Source organism: Monodelphis domestica, chromosome 2 (assembly GCF_027887165.1).
Source record: "Monodelphis domestica isolate mMonDom1 chromosome 2, mMonDom1.pri, whole genome shotgun sequence".
NCBI classification, from domain to species: Eukaryota; Metazoa; Chordata; class Mammalia; order Didelphimorphia; family Didelphidae; genus Monodelphis; species Monodelphis domestica.
In genome coordinates, this window is record NC_077228.1 from 174,850,813 (window position 1) to 174,867,875 (window position 17,063).

At 34.9% G+C, this 17,063-nt stretch overlaps 2 protein-coding genes across 12 annotated transcripts in view; both read left to right on the top strand.

Moving 5' to 3' along the window:
* The window catches only part of SYNRG (synergin gamma), a 99,257-nt gene that overhangs the window by 51,910 nt on the left and 30,284 nt on the right, over positions 1–17,063 (top strand). For all 11 annotated transcript variants that reach the window (XM_007481904.3, XM_007481905.3, XM_016430351.2 and 8 more), the window contains 6 exons: positions 1,778–1,974; positions 2,455–2,682; positions 4,290–4,423; positions 10,995–11,110; positions 11,295–11,357; positions 14,462–15,418. In XM_007481904.3, the coding sequence (XP_007481966.1) occupies positions 1,778–1,974; positions 2,455–2,682; positions 4,290–4,423; positions 10,995–11,110; positions 11,295–11,357; positions 14,462–15,418 (1,695 nt within the window). The remainder of the gene's footprint in view (positions 1–1,777; positions 1,975–2,454; positions 2,683–4,289; positions 4,424–10,994; positions 11,111–11,294; positions 11,358–14,461; positions 15,419–17,063) is intronic.
* On the top strand, positions 4,433–10,988 carry LOC103094238 (cysteine-rich and transmembrane domain-containing protein 1-like). Its single transcript, XM_056816438.1, has one exon. The coding sequence runs from the start codon at positions 8,484–8,486 to the stop codon at positions 8,826–8,828; it is 345 nt and encodes a 114-aa protein (XP_056672416.1). The 5' UTR covers positions 4,433–8,483; the 3' UTR covers positions 8,829–10,988.

The window sequence follows — 17,063 nt, forward strand, 5'->3', positions numbered from 1 at the left end:
CCAAAAAAGGACATTCTCAATACCAGAGACCTTTAGTTCTGTCAAATGGCTCTGTCAGAAATTAATTATTGGAAAATATTAATACAGTTATTCATGGAAATCACTTCTAGAAGATACATTGCCATCTGCTTTGCTTTTAAGGAGTATGGGGCCTTTCCATCTGACTTGTAGTTGAAACCTTTTTTATTGCACAGTTAAATTGTGAGCAGGGGCTGTCTTGTCTTGCCTTTCCATTTTTAATCCCCAGGGCTTAGCATAGTACCTATATTTTATGCTATTTTCATTTAGTTGTTCATTAGAGATTTGGTGAGCAAATGCATGTTTATAATAGTCCTGTTGCTTACATCATTAGCCAATTTTTAAAACTTTTATTTTCATATCCAATAGTGTTATAAATTAAACTATATGGTTTTTTCCCCCTGTGTACCTCTTGGATATTTCACGTAAAAGCAGAAGTGAATAAAAATAGTTTAAATTACCCTTATGCATTTTCAGGTGAGCAAAATTAAAAGATAAATAATTTCAAAGGTGTATCAGTCCTACTGGCTATATTAACAAAATAACAGAAAAATCCAAATGATAGGATGTTGTGAAATATATTCCAAAAATTAAAATTTTTCCAACAAAATAAACAAAATTTTGATTATTAAGACAGTCCCAGTGTGGAATACCTATAACATAGATATATTATGGCATCAGACTTTTTTTTTAATGGCTAATATATTTTTATTTCTAGATACTTTCTTGGTTTTAGTCCTTTATTCATTTTAGGGACTAGAATATGATATGTTTTATATGTACACACATATACTTATGTCTAAATGTGACATATATATGCACATATGTTAGTTTCTTATAAATGTTAATAAATTGGTTACACTTAAAGAATCTTTAGTCTTTATGTCTAATAAAAAATGGTCTTTTATTATATATACATTTTATTTTGATCCTTTTATTCCCAATTGTATTTAGAGAGATCCCTTTGTTCATGTTGGAATGGTGTACATGTTCTCAGAGTGTCTAGTGGTATGGCATGGGAGCTTCAGTAAAATGCTAAATTATTCTTTGTCTGGTCTAACCCAGACAAAAAGAATATTGTTTCTATACCCATGCCAAAAGCAAAAACTAAAAATTTGGAGTGCTATGAGAATTTATCCATTTTAAGCTCTGTAAGTCAGACAAAATCATGACACAAATGTTAAATTATTATTTGTAGTGTCACCAGATTAGAAATGTTTTATGAAAGCAGTGTGTTTACTATCTGTGTAGTAGTTGTTCACTTGATTCAGTTAGTCCAACTCTTCATGGCCTCATGGGACATGTCCTTAGGGTTCTATTGGCAAACCAACTGGAATAGTTTGCCATTTCCTTCTCCCATAGATGAAGACAATGTAAGCATTGGGTGACATGGCTAAGTGTCTGAGGCTGGATTTGAACTCACATCTTCCTAACTCCAGGCCCAATGTTCCACCCTCTGAGCCATCTAGCTACCACATAAAATGTAGTAGGGATCAGCAAACAACATACAAGGGCAACATCCAGACCTATATAGCACATCTGTGAGTTAAGAATGCTTTTCATATTTTTAATAAAACTGTTTAATAATGCAAAAATTATTCTTAGTTCTCAGGCAGCAGTGAACCAACCAGCTGGCCAATTAACAGGTGTTAGGAACTTGGGTAACCTCTACTAGATAGCAAAACAAACCACAAAATGACTAGTCATCTGTAGTGTTTTTATACATCTAATTATGCAGTCTGTTCTTTTTCTTTACTAGATGCATATAAGAAGATTTTAGAAACCACTATGACTCCAACTGGAATAGATACTGCTAAACTTTATCCTATCCTGATGTCATCTGGGCTTCCCAGGGAAACACTTGGACAAATTTGGGCCTTAGCCAATCGTACTACCCCTGGAAAACTTACTAAAGAAGAACTGTATACTGTTCTAGCTATGATAGCTCTAACTCAGGTACACATTTTCCCTAAATTTGATATGATAAATGTAGGTAGAGGGAGAGATTTTGTATATGACAATTTATATATTTCATATGTTTATATTATATTTTATATATTTACATATATACACATAGACTTTTATATAATATTGTATCATTCCTTGCACATTAAAACTAGTTTTTATTATAAATGGATATAAAATTCCATTTTATACAGCTTATGTGGGTGGTATTGCATGACAGATTTTTATCCTTGAATATAGGTGAAATGGCCTAAGTAGGTAGAACATCATTAATACCATCATCAACATTATTTCAAGATAGAATGTATACAGTTTTTATTTAATATATTTTGGGATTTCTTCATAGAGAAAATAGGATTTTAAATGAGACATTTTTCACTGTCTATATTTTCAAGTTTGGATTATTTTAGTTTGAAATCTAAGTTTAAATCTAAGATGTTTGCTTTTTTTTTTTTCCCTTGTTCTGTTTAGAGGGGGGTACCTGCAATCAGTCCTGACACATTAAACCAGTTCCCAACTGCTCCTGTCCCAAATCTGAGTGGCTTTCTGAGTCAACAGACTATGATGCCTTCAGGTCCTGCAGTCTCCATGCCTCTTAACATTGGACAACCAGTCATGGGTATTAACCTAGTTGCACCAGTGGGTGGAGCTCCAGCCCAGGGTTCCAGTGGTTTTGTACCAACTTACCCAGGAAATCAGGTCAGTAGAGTTATACAATCTAAATAATTAACTAAATTTGAATAACTTGTTTACAAAAAGGATAATGTTTTACAAAGCTATCCTTTGAATGTCTTGTATTTTTTAATTGATTAATTTCTTTTCCAAAAGAAATAGAGGTTATGAGCACTAAAGTTAAAAATAAAGCATCAGTAATAGTTAAAGCAGTATATGGTAGAGAGGCATATATAGTTTTATTCCTTTAGAAAGAAATTTTGATGACCTAAAAACTATTTAAATTCTTTGTGATACACAGAAATTTTTGTTTATAATTTCTTCTAAATTTTCTTTTGTGAAATTTTTCCCCAGATAACTAACATTAGTACTATATACAAATTAATATTAAGTTGAATCCCATTAAAATACTAGTATATATTGGCTTTTTTCACCTGGGTCCTAATTGTTGTACCAGTTTCTTTTGATAACTTTTAGGAGAGATAATTTCAACAACAGGTGTTACTTATAATTCCTCTTCCTATTTCAGGAATGATAAGTTTTCAGTAAACTACTCAAAGGTCAGCCTGCTAATTTTTTTTATTTTTCATGGTTATTTGATTTTCCATGGTTACATGATTCATTCTCCCTCCCTCCTCCTATAGCCAATGAGCAATTCCAATGGGTTTTATATATATCGTTGATCAAGACCTATTTCCATAATATTAATATTTGCAATAGAGTGATCTTTTAGAGTCTATATCCCAAATCATATCCCCATTGAACCATGTGATTCAAGAAATGTTTTTCTTCTGTGTTTTTTCTACTCCCACAGTCCTTTCTCTGGATGTAGCTAAAGTTCTTTCTCATAAGTCCCTCAGAATTATCCTGGATCATTACATTGCTACTACTAGAGAAGTCCATTATATTCGATTGTACCACAGTGTATCAGTCTCTTGTGTACAATGTTCTCCTGGTTCTGCTCCTCTCGCTCTGCATCAATTCCTGGAGATCGTTCCAGTTCACATGGAATTCCTCCAGTTCATCATTCCTTTCAGGACAATAATATTCCATCACCAACAGATACCACAATTTGTTCAGCCATTCTCCAATTGAAGGGCATCCCCTCTGTTTTCCAATTTTTTGTTACCACAAAGAGCATGGCTATAAATATTTTTGTACACATTTTTCCTCATTATCTCTTTGGGGCACAACCCCAGCAGTGGTATGGCTGGATCAAAGGGAATAGCCTGCTAATTTTAAAGATTGAGACTTTTTATTTTTCAAACCAACTTTATTATTTATATTAATCAAAGAGCATCTAAGAATAGAAAAATGGGGGGGGGGAAGCTGGGTAGCTCAGTGGATGGAGAGCCAGGCCTAGAGATGGGAGGTCCTAGGTTCAAATCTGGCCTCAGCCACTTCCTAGCTGTGTGACCCTGGGCAAGTCACTTGACCCCCATTGCCTAGCCCTTATCACTCCTCTGCCTTGGAGCCAATACACAGTATTGACTCCAAGATGGAAGGTAAGGGTTTAAAAAAAAAAGAATAGAAAAATAGTTATATCAGTTAATGCTTTGAGGTATATAGCTTAGGATTTTTTACTTACCTGTATTAAGCTAGTGCTTTTTTACTTAACACTTTCTATAATATAGGTAGTAAAACCAGAAGAAGATGACTTCCAAGATTTTCAAGATGCTTCAAAGTCAGGATCACTTGATGACTCATTTAATGATTTCCAAGAGTTGACTGCTTCTTCAAAAACAACTAATTCCCAACATGGGAGCAGGTAGAAAATAGTTGAATCTCTTTAGCATTTTATTTAATGGCATGAAACATGTATCTCAAATTAACTTGACTCCTCACTTCTAATACTCTTCATTATATCTTCTTTGCCCACATATATTCCTGGCCTTTTGCTCTACCTTTTTCACCTGAAACTTCTGCTCCTGTCATCTTTCCATGCTACTTATTTTGGTTGCTTTTGAGATAAATTTAATGCAGGTGAACGCATCTTTTCAGTTAAAGTAATGGCTACAAAGTCTTATGTATTGAGATTTGAAAATGACTTTGGAGAGAATGAGAGAGTTTAAAGTTTCAAGGGGGGATATTATTTTAATTTCCAGTATATAAGGCATTACCATTCTATAGTTTAGTTTACAAAAAAACAAGCAGGACTTACATTGTTAAATATAAATATTCACAGGTCTCCTATCTTCAATCTGAAATAAATGATAGACTTTCAACTTTCTACAATAATAGTAATTGGTATCCTAGAATTTTTTATATCAGTCCAAGCTTTTTTGTACCTAGTTATCTTATTTTCTCATTAAAATAGGTACCCAATTCTCAGTGACACAGAACATACCAGACATTGAGGCATAAAATATATTTCCCCTTGACTAGCTTTTAGAATCATTATTTTTGTCAGCATATATATCCTACTTTTATGTGTATGTTTATATTATAGAACATCATTTTTTTGGTTGGTTGGTGATTTATTAATTAGTCAATACTTAACTATACATATACTATAAAAAGAGAATAGTTGTAGGCCATCCAAGGATTTATCATTTAAGTAGTTAATAAGATTTCCCTGCCTTTTGAATAACTTTGTAATCTCAGGACAGTCTGAGCCAAATGAAAACACATAAGATATATATATATATAGTCATAACATGTTGAACCTGATTTCACAAGTCTTGTGTTAATAACAGTCTTATTACCTCTAAGGGATATATACACAAGGCATGATTATATTAAATAAATGTTTATGGCAATGTGACTGTAAAAATGAATTCCTGTAAAGTAAATTTTATTTTCCTCACAATAAAACTAGATTAATCCCCAAGGAACAACATTCCTTTAGGGCTTTTGTTTTTCATTTGGAGCATTTAAGATAGTAGGCATACTGGGCATATCAGCAATCTGTGCCTGATGGGAGTTGTACTTCCCATTTAATTTAATTTTCCTTTATGGCGGTATTTTGTAGCTTCCTTATAGGAGGTATCACACTGTAGACCTGATGTTGACTACTTCCATGCACTTTCTGTACCACAGAAATTTTTACATCACTAAAATTCTCTTGACCTTTATATCCAAAGCTCCCAAAACTTAACTACCTTTTTATTTCCCTAGGCTTGGTATCTCCTAAATTTGGTCTGTAATGTCTTTATTTTTCTGGGATAATATATGATATAGTATAGTCTGAAACTTTCTTAGTTTTAGTCCTCAACAAATTTAAAATAAAGAAATACCCTGCTTTGTCAGTGCTATAATTTCTCCTTACAAACCCTTACCTTCTATCTTAGAATAAATTTGAAATGTCAGTTTCAAGGCAAAAGAGTGATTAGGGCTAGGCAGGAAGGGGTTAAATGACTTGTCCAGGATCACACAGCTAGGGGATGTCTGAGGCCAGATTTGAGTCCAAGACCTTCCACCTCTAGGCCTGGCTCTCTATCCACTGAGCCACCTAGCTATCCCCCAATACTATAAATTTTTAATTCTGTTAATTGAGTTTGCCTAAACCAAGAATGTATTCATGGTAATAATTAGACAAGAACTGGGTCTTTATGCTTTATGCCTCTATGAAAGACATGAACCTTGCATCATATTTTTAAAAAGAAACTGTGTTCAGACACAGGCAGAAAAGTAAACAAAGCAAGTCATATATTAGGAGGAACATTAGTTGAGCTATCAAATGGGAGTTCAATTTGCGAAGAAAACACCAGCGCGTTGTTTATTATTATTATTAACATCAATGGGTGCCTTAGAACTTGTCATTAATGATTTTGATATGCCAAAAATGGAAGCCATTACTGTAAAAAGGCTTCTAGAAAAAGTGAAAAAATGAAATGTTTAAGAGATGATTCTTGCCTGTGAGAATAATTCAAGGAGGAAGAGGCTGCCAGTAGTCCAGTTGCGGTCATCAGTATATGATGTTTCATATACTGAAATGTTTCAGAAAAAAAGAGGATTTAGTTGTTGAGGTAAAGGCAAAAAAATGTAAATTCACATTGAATTCAGTATGCTCCCTAGAGATCATTTAAAAGGGGTAATGGCTTATGGGGAAAGACCATCTATCTCCATTTTAGACATATATGTCAGTCACTAAACATTAATTAAATGTCTGTGATATGTCAGGTTCTTGCTGATCACTGAGGATACAGTTGCTCCCAAGAGACTTGCAGTCTAATGGGGAATACAACATACAAATAATTATGTCCAGTCACACTATATACAGGATGACAGATGGGAAATCCTCAGCAGAGAAAGCACTAGAATTAAAGATTAGAAAAGACTTTCTGTAGAAGGAGGATTTTGAGCTGATATTTAAGGGAGAAGAAGTATTTCAGGCATGAGAAATGGTGAAAATATCCATTGTCAAGAAATAGTTGTCCTGTTCTAGAAATATCAAAAATGCCAATGTCACTGAATCACAGACTTCATGATGAGGCTTAAAGTATAAGAAGCCTGGAAAGTGAGGGAGGACCAAGTTATGAAGGGCTTTGAACTTTATAAAAAAGGTTTTATATTTGATACTAGAGGTGATGGTGAGCCACTAGGTGATAAGTTTGAGTGAGAGGTGGTAGGGAATTACATGGTCAGACCTAGAATTGAAAGGAGAGAGATTCATGACAGACAGACCAACCAGCATGAAGTAATAAGGGCCTGCATCAGGAAAGTATCAGTATCAGAGGTGAGAAGAGAGCATATTCAAAAGATTTTATGAAGTTAAAATGATTGACAGGCCTTGGCAATAGATTGGATATGAAAAGGTGGGATTAAGAGAGATTAAGGGATTGAGAGTGAAATCTCAGTTTGAGCCTTGGTTACTGGGTAGATGATGGTACTGTTGATAATAATAGGGAAGTTAGGAAGGAAAGGGGTCTTTGTTTTAGACATGTTGAGTTTAAGATAACTATAAATCATCAAGTTGTAGATAAAAGACTAGATATACAAAGAGTTTAGATAAGTAGTTTGGAATCATTAACATAAAGATGAATCCATGGGAGCTGATGACCAAGAAATGCCAAACTAAAGAGTCTTAGGCCATTGAAGTTTTTTGAACAGAATGACATGGCAAGATATGTATAGGGAAAATGTTTAGAAGTAATTGAAATGGAAATGAGGAGAGAACAATGACTGGAAGACCTATTAGACTATTGTAGTAGCCAAGATGAATAAAAATGAGGTGTAATAATAGTGAAAGAAATGGCACAGAGAAGTAAAAAATACTTCATAGGTAAAATGAGTTCCATATGATAAGTGGAAATGAAAGTTGAGGGAAAAGGAAGTTATACAATACGAAGATTCCAAATAAGTCACACTGAATGAATGGTGACACCACTCCCAGAAACAATGAAGTCAAAAAGAGGAATAGGTTTGGAGGGGAAGATTATGAACTCAAGCCTGAGTTTTAGAGATGTGAATCTTGAACTGGCAAGCGAGGTTGAAGTTAGAAACAGAAAATTGACAATCATTTGTTTATCAGTGGAAGCTGAAGTCATGGAACTAGAATGGAGGCAATCATCAATGCCAGTTTCTCCAGAGATACCAAAAAGGAAGATGGAATTATGCAATAACCAGAGTAGTCTAGTGAGTTTTCTCGGTTTCAATAGAGATGGTAGTGGGGAGAAGTTAAGTTTGGAAGCTGTCTTATCCTTCTCTTAAAAAGCCTTTAGGCCCCTCCCCCTGGAGGGCCCCCGGCTGACGTCAGCTCCTGGTGACATCAGCAGCGGCAGGTGCCCTGTGCACCCTGCTTCGTACTTCAGTCTCTCGTTCTGCGTCCGTGGGAAGGAGGTATCAGGTGGCTGCTGCTCTGCTGGAGGAAAAATTTTCATTCCAAAATGAATTATGGAAATCTTCCACCCTACTCGGACCCAGGCCCAACTGCCCCACATCCACTATATCCACTGCAACCTCAAGGATATCCTTCTTCTGGGCCTTATCCTCCTGGGCCTCCAGGACCATATCCACCCCCTAATGCAGGGTACCCTTACCAAGGCTATCCACAATATGGTTGGCAGGGAGGACCCCCTCCAGAAGCTCCCAAAACTACAGTGTATGTGGTAGAAGACCAAAGAAGGGATGACTCAGCCCAAACTACCTGCCTCACAGCTTGCTGGACTGTTCTCTGTTGCTGTTGCCTTTGGGACATGCTCACTTGGCCAGCCTCAACCTCCCCTTACTAGAAGGCTTTGTATCCTCCACTGATTGATGGGAGTTCTGATTCTTGATCTCTTTCTATTGCTATAATGAATGACTAGTTCTGCACAGATATCTCAACCACAACAGTGATGAAATCCTAGATTAGTAGTGATTTTTTTTTTGGCTATTTAATTTTAGTGACACAATCTTTTTAACGTTCATTTTCTAATTTTCTTGTCATACTTTAATAATGTGCTAAATGATTTTTTGGCCAAAGGCTTGACTATGAAATTTATATTTACCATATTAAATTGCACTTTTTGTGGTGGTGGCAAATATGCAACAAACAAGCCACTGGATGATTTATTTCCTAATTCTCTGATTGTTTCACTACTCCCTTTGTCAATAAACGTTTCAAAAGTAAAAAAAAAAAGCCATTAGTTTGTGTGGAAAAAGTCATAGTTCTCAGAATTTTAAATACTGTACTTGGGTACTTTTCATCAGTTCTGAGGAACAAAAGTAACTGTTTTCCTATTTAGAACCAGGAATGAATCTGTTTATATATAAATGGTATAAACACTTTCATGGTGATTACCAGTTGTTGTTTTTTTTTTTAATGATGAATTCAGAGGAATAGACTAGAATGAATTGCTCAGTTGCAATATGCATAAAATTACAGACTGAGTCATAGCTTTTCTTGAATGGGATTTCATTTTATTGGTTTTAATCAGCAACACTTCATTACCCTGAAGATGTTCTATTTTTTTTCTAACTACCTTATCCTGTGGTGAACATAATTTTAAAATTAATATTATTTAGTTAAATGTCAGATTTAGCAGAAAGATTTTACCAACTTGAAGTCACAGAGCTTTAACAAACTATTCTTGGGTAGAGGGTACAAAAGATAAAATATGTCATGCAGCAGGGTGTTTTTCCTACTGCATTAATTCTTTCTATTCAGTCATAAAAACATAACATTTTGTTCAGTGAGCTATAGTTCAATTACTTATAGAGCTTTTCTTTAAAGTCCATCTATGGTGTATACATGATTACCCATTTCATTTTCAAAGTAGACATTCATTGGTTATCTAACAGCAGTGTGAAATTAAATTATATCTCGACTATAGTTTGATGCAACTACACTTAGTCCTGAAGCTCTTTGGGCTACCATTAGCGTGCCTATGTGAGAGTGGGTTTGTATCTTGCTTGTGGATCACTGATAAGATTTAAATGACTACTACTGAAAGATTCTTGCTCTGGGGCACAGGATTCAATAGAAATTCATTTATTTAGGTTGTGTGTGGTATTGAATGACTTAAACTGAAGGTAGAATACAGTCATTCATATGTAAAGGTTGTTCTTCCTGGGAGCTTGCCACAGTTTGATAAGGGGAAAAAAAAAAGCTGTTGTCATGTATATATGAGCCTTCCAAAAATTGCCAACACAGATATTGCTTCTTATACTGCTTTCCCTGTGCATTAAGAAATACATTCTCAGTGAAAGTCTTTTAATCTAATTGTGAAGTGATTGTTGTTCTGCCTCAAAGATAACTCCTGGAATCCAATGATGTGTTTTCTTGTAAAAATGCAAATTACATTAATGTTACTATTTCATATCAGATGGGTTAACTTCTGCCAGTAGTAATCAAAAGCATAGAATTTCAAGCTTGACTTGAACAACATTTCATAACTTCTGATTCTTATCGTCTTTATTCTACCTCTCTACTCTGAACCCATTTTAAAGCATACAACTTATAATAAGGTTAGCATAATACATTTTTAAAATCTAGTTTCTCAGGTTAGCTACGCATGTTTGGAGCAGTTCAGTTCTGTAGTTTTGTGTCAAGGGAAGGTTAAAAGGCTTTATAACCATAAACATTCCCTGTCTGTCCCCCTTCCCTGCCCCAGTCTATTATTTTGTCTCATAAAGATGAGTTAGAATAGGCCATATGCAGAGTCAGTATGTAACTGACCACTCTCATTAATAAAAAGGCTGCTTTTAAGTCTTGATTTTTTTTTAAAGCTTAAATAGTCTAGTAAAAAGATTATCATAATTGTATTAGTATCAAAATGTTTCCATGGCCTTTGGCATGTAACCAATTTTATAGGAAGTATATAATTTCTATTTTGGAAATCAAGCTCATATAATTTCTGGTAATGCTAAGGAGTTTAATGTGTTAAATATTTAAGGGATTTTCTTCCCCTTTCTAGTGCCCCTTCTTTGATACCACTTCCAGGAACAAAAGCACCATCTTCAACAGATAAATATTCTGTATTTAAAGGAATTGCTGTTGATAAGACGTCCGAAAATGCAACTCCCTTTGGAGGTAAAAACAAAATTTGTTGACTCATAGAATATAAAACATGTGTATGTTTCTATGATTTTAGTAGTGATTTTGTACTGGCTATGTAAAATATCTGTTTTTTAGGTAAAAGTTCTAAATTAGATTTAGCTGTGATGTGCTTTCACAATAACCTTAAAACTTTTGCCCTTTTTTTAATGCATTATAGAACATGGAGACAAATACAGTGCTTTCAGAGAATTAGAACAGCCTGCAGAAAATAAGTCTCTAGGTAAGTTTTTGGTCATATATGGTAAATAAATAAAGACTGGGAGTGACCCCTCTTCCTCTCCCTCTTCCTCTCCCCTCCCCCCTACCCCCCCTCCCCTAATAGGCTTGAGGCCCTGCTACACCCTGGCTTAGATTCTGAGATTTCACCAAACTGTTGGCCATCTTTGTCATTTGTTTAGTCATCTTCCTTGTAATAGAAATATATTGGGTCAACATTTTTAAAAACACTAAGACCTGGCCTATTCAAGGCTATAGAGGTCATCTCAAGATTCCTGCCTTTGGATCACTGGTATTCCAAAGTGTAGGTTGGTTGAGCTCCTTCTTACTAACTCACAAGATATGATCCTCTTTCCTCATCTTTATAAACTAGCCATCTTTCTTATGAATGTAAAGACACATTTATTTTAAAACAGTAGAAAGATGAAATTGTTTTTGGGAGGTGCATCAGAAGCCTTCTTTTGCAATGTTTATGTCCTTGACAATGACAGGATAGATTCTTGAGGCACCAAGATTGTCACTGGAAAACAAGCAAACCAACAGGATATATAGTCATGGCATAATATGCTTCCTATATCATACTACAGTCATTTTTTATATTAAAGTTTCCATTTATTATCACTATGTTGTAAATAGTTGTCAATTTATAAACTACCCATTGCTGATTTCTTTTTAACCCTTTCACCAGCTTACCTCACTAATGGAAAAGTTTACAGTTCATCAGTAAGTTTAGTTTGCTGTGGTGTTTCATTTTAAAAATTAAAACAAAACAAAAAGTTGTCAATTTCACAGATTATTTTAAAGTCACACATCAAATTTTAAATTAAGTTACCTGTTATTTTGTGAAATTATATATTAGGTGAAATAACATAATACATTCTTTCTAATATGACTATGGATAGAACCACCTAAAAATTCCGGGTTAATTTAGGAATATTTAACATTTTTGTCCATTTGTGAAGTTGACTTCATTCTTGTTAGTATTGTATCTTAAAAACTCAAGGAAATTTGAGTGTGGTTTTATAGACTGTACAAAAATTAAGATAGTAAATGAAAATGCCTTTGTTCATACATTATGCTGGTGAACTGGTTATGTATTCTAGATTCATGAAGAAGTTCTTCCTCCATTTCTTAACCAAGCTTCCCTGAATTATAATTTTTTTTTAACCCTTACTTTCCATCTTAGAATCAATACCAAGTGTTGGTTCCAAGGCAGAAAAGCAGTAAAGGCTAGGCAATGGGGGTTAAGTGACTTGCCCAGAGTCACACAGCTAGGAAGTGTTTGAGGTCAGATTTGAACCTAGGACCTCCCATCTCTAAGACTGGCTTTCAATCTACTGAGCCACCCAACTCACCCCAATTATAATTTTTAAAATAAATTTGTATTTATAGCTTTAGAGTTTTTATGTCACTAGAACTTCTCCCAGTTTCCCTCCACCTTTCCTTTCACCAAGAGCTATATCTGATATAACAAATATTTTTTAGAGGGAAAAAAAAGAACAAATTTGGCTGATATATCAAAATCTGAAAATACATGCTTGTTCTAAACCCATGGATTTCCTACCTCTACAAAGAAGTGGAGTTGAGGGGAGCTTCTCATATTTCTTCTTGTCACCATGCTAGTTCTTTTTTAATTTTGCAACATTCACTTTTGATTGTTTTGTGGTCTTTATATTTACATTGTCATAGTTATTGGGTAAATTGTTTCATTGACTCAACTTACTTAACTCTGCATCAGATCATATAAATCTTTCCATTCTTCTCTTTACATTCATCATTTTTTTTTCATTTTTGCTGATGTGGTTTGTTTTTGCATTATAAAACATTTACAGAGTGCTCTCATTCTGTGAAAGGTTTCATAACAATAAAATAATTAAGCTAAGCTAGTGACCTTATCTGAAGGATGCAGCATTTCCATAATTATGACATCCTCCTACTTCTCTTTTTCAATTTTTTTAATAAACAGAAGTCTCTTGTCTCTCTTATCTCATTCACTATCCCATCCCCCCCCCAAAAAAAGAGGAAAAAAAAGAAATTCCTTATAGCAAATATCCATAGTCAAATAAAACAGATTCCCTCATTGGCTGTATATAAAATAAATGTCTCAATCTACACCCCTAAATCTGTTACCTCTGTGTCAGGAGATAGTATGTTTCATCATTAGTCTTTTGGGATCATAGATGACAAGTGTATGATCATAGTTCTTACAGCTTTCAAGAGTTTTTGTCTGTACAGTGTCATTACTACATGAATTATTTTCATTCTATTTTTTTCATTCTGTCAGCTTATAAAGTCTTCAAAGTTGTTGATTTTTATAATGAACTTATGGTATAAATTGTTCTAATTCCACTTATTTGACTCTATCAGTTCATATAAATCTCTTCATGTCTCTTTGCGATCTCACTTTTGTGGTCTTGGGTGATATTTTGGAGAAGAATAAGTCTGATGCCCTTATTTTTCTCTTTCTGATGAAATTTTCTTTTAAATTAATGCCCATGTAATTCAGGAATATTAATTTATAGCTAATCCTGGATTTAAAATGCACAATTAAGCAAATGTTGGCTATCAACACTGAATTTCTCATTATTTAACCTGTGCCATCAATACATATGACTCTCCCTTATTGCTTAATGCTTAAATCTTTTATTCTTGGTAGACCACCATTCCAGTTCATGGCTCTCCAGTAATACTAAGACCCTCCTCAATTCACTGCATGCTCAAGTGACCAACTACAGGGATAGAAAATAGAAAAGCCCTGGCCCTGGCAGCAGAGTGACTGCAATTGCCAGTATTGGACATAAGAAGCATTTGCAGAAATAACTAATTAAAAGGCATTTAAGGAATGAAATGGACCATAAAGTATCAACAAGGTTCTTAGTTATCTCCCTACCATGATGGATCCAATATGGAAATAATCTGTGGTTTCCAAATTGTGGAGTATAAGGGAGGGCAAATACAAAGAATCAAATGGTAGTTAAATGTGTCCTCAATAATGCAAGGAAGATTGGAAGAGTACCTAATAAATATATTTGACATTTCATATGAAATTGGATTTGTGTGTGTTATGTGGTTTTTAGTTGAACATACTTGTTCCCTTTTTCATTCCAGGAGATAGCCTTGCAGAATTCCGATCTACAGGAACAGATGATGGTTTCACAGATTTTAAAACAGCTGACAGCATATCACCACTAGAACCACCAACAAAAGATAAAATGTTTCCAATACCCTTCCCCTCTTTAACTGTACAACAGAAACAACAAACACAAGCAAAAAATCATCTGAACTTGGCAGACCTAGATATGTTTTCCTCTGTTGGTGCCCCTAGTGAAAAACCACTTTCTTTTCCAGATGCATTTAGTTCATCAAAATCATCATCCATGCGACCACTCCCAACAACTGCCTCTACGACCACTACAACATCAGCACCAACTAAAAATTCTAGCTTAGCTGATGACTTTGGAGAATTCAGCCTTTTTGGGGGATATTCTAGTTCAGCATCTGTTGGGGGACAGGATGACTTTGCAGATTTTATGGCTTTCAATAATAGCTCTGGCTTGTCTGAGCAAAAGGCAGATGATAAATACGATATCCTTAAAGAAGAAGCTAGCAATATTCCTCTGACTAGCAGCATAGGCAGCTCAATGAGAAATGGGCAGAATTCTTCAACTGCTGCTCCAACCAAATATGATGTCTTCAAACAGCTTTCTCTGGAGGGTTCTGGAATAGGTGTTGAGGAGTTGAAAGATAGTACCCCTCCAGGGAAAAATGACGACGACTTTGCTGACTTCCATTCAAATAAATTTTCATCTCTATGTGGTAATTCAGACAAATCTCTGGTGGAAAAAGTGGTAGCTTTCAGGCATGCCAAAGAAGACTCTGCTTCAGTGAAGTCTTTGGACCTGCCTTCCATTGGTGGTAGCAGTGTTGGCAAGGAAGACTCTGAAGATGCACTCTCTGTTCAGTTTGACATGAAACTGGCTGATGTAGGAGGAGATCTTAAGCATGTCATGTCTGATAGCTCTTTGGATTTGCCCACAGTTAGTGGCCAACATCCGCCTGCAGCAGGTGAGGAATTGGTGCGATTGCTCTGGTGATAGTCATAGATTTCAAAGATAATTCTGTGTGGCTGATTTACAGTATTTAATGCTCTTACCCTTTACCATTGTGAAAGGTTCTTTAATTGCAAACCCCTTAGTTGCCAAAATCCCTCTAAAACAATGTAATATTGACTTTTTTGACCACTTGCTAAGATTGAATAGTTTAAATACTTTTGTTTTGGAATCTTACACCAACTTGGTGTCACTAAGGCTCATTAACATTTAACAGCTTAAAAATCCCTGCATTGAACAGAGATTTGAAATAACATTTTCAGTGTTAGCAGTGCTCCTCCAGTTCTGCCTATGAGGTCAGTGTACCTCCTTTGCTTTCTCTTGTCTTGTGGGTAATTTCTGCAGCTGCCAGAAGTGACCAATTAGTGTTCTGATTAGGTTTACAGAAGCACACTATGCCAAGAGTAAAAGCTTCTAACTAAATAACCCAGTATTGTAATCTGCCCTTTCAAGACAGAAAGAGAAAAATAGACTATATTGATGCGCTGTGTTTTAGGTATGGACAGAGAAAAGGAGGGTTATACATTGTTATTGTCAGTGAAATCATAGTTTTCAGTGTTAGCACTAATACTGGTATTATTTAATTAATAACAAATCTGTCAGTGCTAGGATAGATGAGCAACTAGCTATCTGTTTGGGGAAAATCAAAATTAGCTGAATGTATCTTCAGTGGCCCTCTTTAAACTCTCTATGAAGTTAGATGATAGGACAACATATGAAACAAGTATATTTCATAGTCTTACTTCATAGCATAAAAACTAATTTCCCAAGTGTCCTAGTTTTTTTTTCTTTTGATATGTACATAGAGAGATGGTTAAACCTATTTCGTGGCCTTTAATAATGAGAAATATCTCAGTGTTACTGTATTCTATAGAAAGCATTATGCAGTTGAAAGTTTTTTGAATGGGAGGGGGACACACTGTTAACTGTAAGAATTATTACCATAAGGATCAATTATTTCCATAAGAGAAATTTCTTCCAAGTTTACAGATCTGGATTGAAAATTATATAGTTCTGTAGTTTTGCATCATATGGTATTTTTATGTCAGAAAACAAACCTAGATCTTTCCATTGGCTTCCTGAGAATGCACAGGACATGCTCCTGTCAAAGATACTGAAAGCAGGAGCAACAGCAATTAGCCAAGACATTCCATATTTCATGTTGCTGCTTGGCAAAGTGTTCTAAACACAGCAGGCTTTCCAAATAGCACCTCATACTCTTGAATGTTTACTTTATTTTTTATGTGCTTTACTCAAGTATTTTTCTATCTTTTTTTTCTTTTTTGTTCAATACAATGATTTTGATTTTTTTTTTTTTACAAGCTAGCTGCTTTGGGGCCATGGCAGTTAATTGCAAACTGCTCTGTTTTGTGAAAATTGTCTTCATTTTTACCTAAAAATAATAGCTTGTAACCTGGGTACTAGTCTTTTGGACACTAAAGTTATTAATTAGAAGCTATTTTTCTGAAAGCAAGTCTGTATTCTTTCACAATGCCAAGCTAAATGTTTTCACAAGGAGAGTTTCACTCCAGCCCTTTTCTGTTTTAGTCTTCTGACTAAGCTTGCTCTTATTTATTTGTTAAAATAACCTCCTGTGCTCG

What these genes read in the sequence shown, in the direction of transcription:
- LOC103094238 (XM_056816438.1), top strand. Translation starts at nt 8,484, where the DNA reads ATGAATTATGGAAATCTTCCACCCTACTCGGACCCAGGCCCAACTGCC.